The sequence below is a fragment of the Suricata suricatta genome, chromosome 12 (assembly GCF_006229205.1).
Source record: "Suricata suricatta isolate VVHF042 chromosome 12, meerkat_22Aug2017_6uvM2_HiC, whole genome shotgun sequence".
NCBI lineage: Eukaryota > Metazoa > Chordata > Mammalia > Carnivora > Herpestidae > Suricata > Suricata suricatta.
In genome coordinates this window covers 780613-784855 of record NC_043711.1, presented here as the reverse complement: position 1 = coordinate 784855, position 4243 = coordinate 780613, and the positions used below count along the sequence as shown (strand labels likewise).

The window sequence follows — 4243 nt, the reverse complement described above, 5'->3', positions numbered from 1 at the left end:
CCGGGCTTTGTCCGCCCCGGAGCCGCCTGCCCGCGCCGCCGAGACCCTGGAGCCCCGGAGCCGCGGCGCCCCCGCAGGCCCAGCCCAGCCCGGGAGATAAAGTAAGCGGCGCGCTTCCCCGGGTGGAGAGCAGGGGGCGCGTCCTTCGCCTCAGCTGGGGGTCTCCATCCCCTCCCGTCTGCTTCACCTGTCACACACCCCTCGCCTCTCCAGGGTGGAGCCAGAAAGGGAAACCGAGCCAGGCAGGTGGGCCTCTGCGGCGCTGCCGCCCGGCCCACGCGCACACCCACTCACAGGGTTCAGCACTGGGACCTCCCAGTCTGCGGGCAGGCCTGCTGTGTGCCGGGGCGGGGGGCGGGGGGGGGGCATCAGTTTCCTTCCCTGTAAAGTGGGGTTTGCAGGAAGGGCCCCTTTGGGCCACATCTATGCGGTCGTCCCTTGGAGTTCGGCCACTCACTGCTCAGAGGGACTGCCAACTACTGGTGCTTGCTTTTCCCTTCTGCAATGGAGAGCTCTCGGAGGCTCCCAGGAGTCCCCTGACAGCCTGTGGTGAAGGTCAGGCAGGAGGGCTTCCTGGAGGAAGCTGCACCTTGAAGGACGGCAGGGGCCAGGAAAGGTGCTCCAGGCAGAAAGCTGCATTTGCAGAGGCCGGTGGAAGCAGGCTGCAGTGTGGCCACCGGGCGTGCCTGAGGCAGGGCAGACGTGGGGGGACTGGCTCTTATCTTGAGGGCACCCGGGAGCCATGGGAAGTGCTGGAGCAAGGGAGAGATGGAGTCCCACCAGTGATTTTCGGAGCTGCCTTCCGGTTTTCCATGAGGAGTAGACTGCGGAGGCCAGCGAGGTTGCCCTGGTGGGAGGGGCGTGGGGAGCTGGGGAGAGAGGGTCCAGCCGGGCAAGCCCCGAGGGGTTGGGGGGTGCGGAGTTGGGGGCGGTCAGGCTGGAACGAGGGGGTCCGGCCGGTGGCCCTGCCGCCAAGCTCGGTCTGATGAGGAGGCAGCAGTGACCGCCGGCTGCAGCGGTGAAGGTGTCCCAGGCTCCGCGCAGCCCTGGGTGGGGCTCCAGGAGGGGGCCTGGGTTTAGGGAGTGGGAGGGACACGCAGGAGTGTCCTGTGTCACCTAGTGCTTCCTCCTGGCTGTGCTCCGCGTGGCAGCCGGACCCCAGGAGTCTTGCCACAACCCCAGGCCTGCGTCCCCGTCCCCGCTGGGACCCCAGATGAGCCTTGGGTGGGATCAATATTAGGGCGGGAGGTACAGGCGCAGCCCCAGGCTGTCGGCCTTCCCTGCCTGACACACTTCCTCCCACGTGACTGTCCCGGGCACCCTCCCGTGACGACCCTCACGTTGACCTCAGGACCAGGCTCTTCTCATGCCTCAGACGGCTAGAGCAAGGCCCAAAGAGGCCAGAGAGCACTGCCTGGACTTCTGAGTCCTTCCTGTGTTGGGTCCCCCTCACCTGGGGACCTGGCCTTGACTGTTACCCGGGCCTCGGTTGCTTGCTCTGGGCACAGCCCGGTGGTGGTCCCTGAGGCTCCGGACTGCGGCCAGCAAGTCGGGTGAGGGGTCAGGTATCCGGCAGGTCCTCCCGATGGGTCGGGAGGGCCCGAGGCCAGCGAGCTGTGGTGATCCCAGGCCAGTGGGGCGGGGAGGGGATGGGCGTGAATGAAAGCACGGCCAGGTTGGGGGGCGGGAGGCACGTGCCTCCGTGTGGGCTGGGGAGGGTGGGCTGACTTGGGGAGGGGGCTCCCAGGAAGGAGGTGGAGGGGAGGGTGGGCTGCCATTGGTGCGCCTCAGACAAAGGCGGAGGGAGGGGGCGCGTGCTGATGGGAAGGGAACAAAGAGGGAAGGGGGTGGGGAGGGGGTGGGGAGGGGGTGGGACAGCTCGGGGAGGGCCGAGCCCAGAGAGGAGGAGCTGCCGGCCAGCTGGACAGAGGAGGCTGGGCCAGAGCGAGGACAGCCACACACAAAGAAGCGGGTGGCAGGGCGAGAGCCCAGGAGATGGGGCATGGGGCTCCGGGGGCTGCAGGCGCTGGTACAGGGCTGCCGGGAGGAGAGCTGGGCCGGGCAGGTTGGTGGACGGGATGTAGGGGGAGGGCATTCAGATGCTCGTCGCCCAGGGGGACTGTGGTGGGCTGGGGTCTGCCATCCGGCTGCCCAGCTCCAGGCCCCCCCCATCAGCCTGGGCCTCGCTCTCTGAGCCGTGTTAGGGGCCGGCGGCCGGGCCAGCGTGTAGGCTGCCCACCGAACCGCAGGGAGAGGGCCTTGGCTGTCCATCTGTCTGTCTAGCTGTCCGCCTGTGTGTCTGGGAGCCCGGCGCTGGGGGGGACACGTACTCGTGCTGCTGGTTAGCTGGGTGTTGGGGGCCGCGTGTCTCCACATCCGTCCCGTGGCTCTGGCCAAGCCTGTGGTCCGTCCGCCTCGCCGCGTGTCCTCGGGGCCGCCATCATTCTGCCTGCAGCGGTCCACACCTGCTGGGACTCACCCCTGAGATGGATGGGAGGGCTGGGACCTAGATCAGGGGACTTGCCCCTCCCTAGACCCCTGGGTGAACCCTCTGACTTGGCCCCAGGCGCTGCAGGAGCTGAAGATGACGAGCTCCGTGGCGCCCTACGAGCAGCTGGTGCGGCAGGTGGAGGCCTTGAAGGCTGAGAACAGCCACCTGAGGCAGGAGCTTCGCGACAACTCGAGCCACCTGTCCAAGCTAGAGACGGAGACTTCGGGCATGAAGGTGAGGGTGGGGCGGGCGGAGGCCTCGGGCGGTGGTTACAGGACGAACCCCAGGGTGCTGGACCCGGAGACCGACCGGCCGGGCCGGCACACCTCCTAGTGGGGGTGGACCTGGGCGACCCAGGGCAGGAGGCTCACACTGCCCGACTCCCCCTCCCCCCCCAGGAGGTCCTGAAGCACTTACAAGGCAAGCTGGAGCAGGAGGCCGGAGTGCTGGTGTCCTTGGGGCAGACCGAGGTGCTGGAGCAGCTGAAAGGTGAGCGGCCCTCCAGCGGGAGCTGGGGGGAGGAGGGCCAGGAGGGGGCGCTGACCTCGCCCTCTCCCTCCTCGCCCACCTAGCCCTGCAGATGGACATCACCAGCCTGTACAACCTCAAGTTCCAGCCCCCGGCCCTAGGCCCTGAGCCCACTGGCCGGACCCCGGAAGGAAGCCCAGCACACAGCTCTGGGCCCTCGCAGGACAGCTTTGGGGAGCTGAGCCGGGCGACCGTCCGGCTGCTGGAGGAACTGGACCGGGAAAGGTGAGCTGCAGGTGGCGGGAACCGGCCAATGGACAGTCGCAAAGCTCCGCCCCAGCATCTCTGCCCAGGACCCCCGAGTCCCCAGTGGACCTCAGCTGGAGGACAAAGAGGAAGGGGGAGTTCCTGGCAAAGGGCAGGGCTCCTGGGAGATGTCCCCAGGGGTCCCCAGCATGCAGGCTTCGAGAGGGACAGGGCTGTGTCCATTGCCAGGGTCAGGACTGGAGCCAGAAGAACTCAACGCAGCCTTTGTGCGGAGAGGGCTGGGGCCCAAGAAACCTGGGCCCGGGGCCAGCACTGGAAAGCAGGGTTGGGCGCCCAGCTCAGCTCCGCTGGATGGTGTGGGGTCGGATGGAGAGGTTCAACAGCACTTGGAGTTAAGTCCATGCTGTGCTGTAGGGCCTAACCCCTCCCAGCGCCAGCCTGCCGCCCTGTAATTATATGTGACATACGCAAAATTACTTAAAGTCAATAAATATTTATTTAAAGAAAAAAGAAAAAGACTCTGAGCTTAAACGCCAACTCCGTACAACGCGACCGGCAGCGCCTCCCCACAGGGTTCAGAGGCAGCCTGCGCCGGACTCGGCTTCCGTAGGCTCGAGGGAGATCAGCGAGGGGATAGGGCTGTTAGGACAGCCCCTCAGGGTCCTTCTCCGCGGACCACAACTTACTAAGCTGAATTGATTTTCTGCACCCCACCCCGTCCCGGAGCACCAAGGGCGAGACTTCGCCACGCTGTTAAACTTGGCACGCAGCGCCAGCGGGTGATCACGCAAAGCAAAACACCACACGCAGGACGGCTCCTGCCCTGCGAGCCCGCGCCCACCGCCCGCCCCCTCCCCCCCAGGTGCTTCCTGCTGAACGAGATCGAGAAGGAGGAGAAGGAGAAGCTGTGGTATTACTCGCAGCTGCAGGGCCTGTCCAAGCGCCTGGACGAGCTCCCGCACGTGGAGACGGTGAGCGGGCGGCGGCGCGGGCGGCGGCGCGGGGGGCTGGGGGCTC

General features: G+C 67.0%; 1 protein-coding gene across 1 annotated transcript; it reads left to right on the top strand.

Moving 5' to 3' along the window:
- Positions 1–1920: 1920 nt before the first annotated feature.
- Positions 1921–3436, top strand: APC2 (APC regulator of WNT signaling pathway 2). The gene is made up of 4 exons (XM_029916686.1): positions 1921–2065; positions 2567–2725; positions 2890–2980; positions 3064–3436. The coding sequence occupies exons 1-4, from the start codon at positions 2003–2005 to the stop codon at positions 3246–3248; spliced, it is 498 nt and encodes a 165-aa protein (XP_029772546.1). The 5' UTR covers positions 1921–2002; the 3' UTR covers positions 3249–3436.
- The last annotated feature ends 807 nt before the right edge of the window (positions 3437–4243 follow it).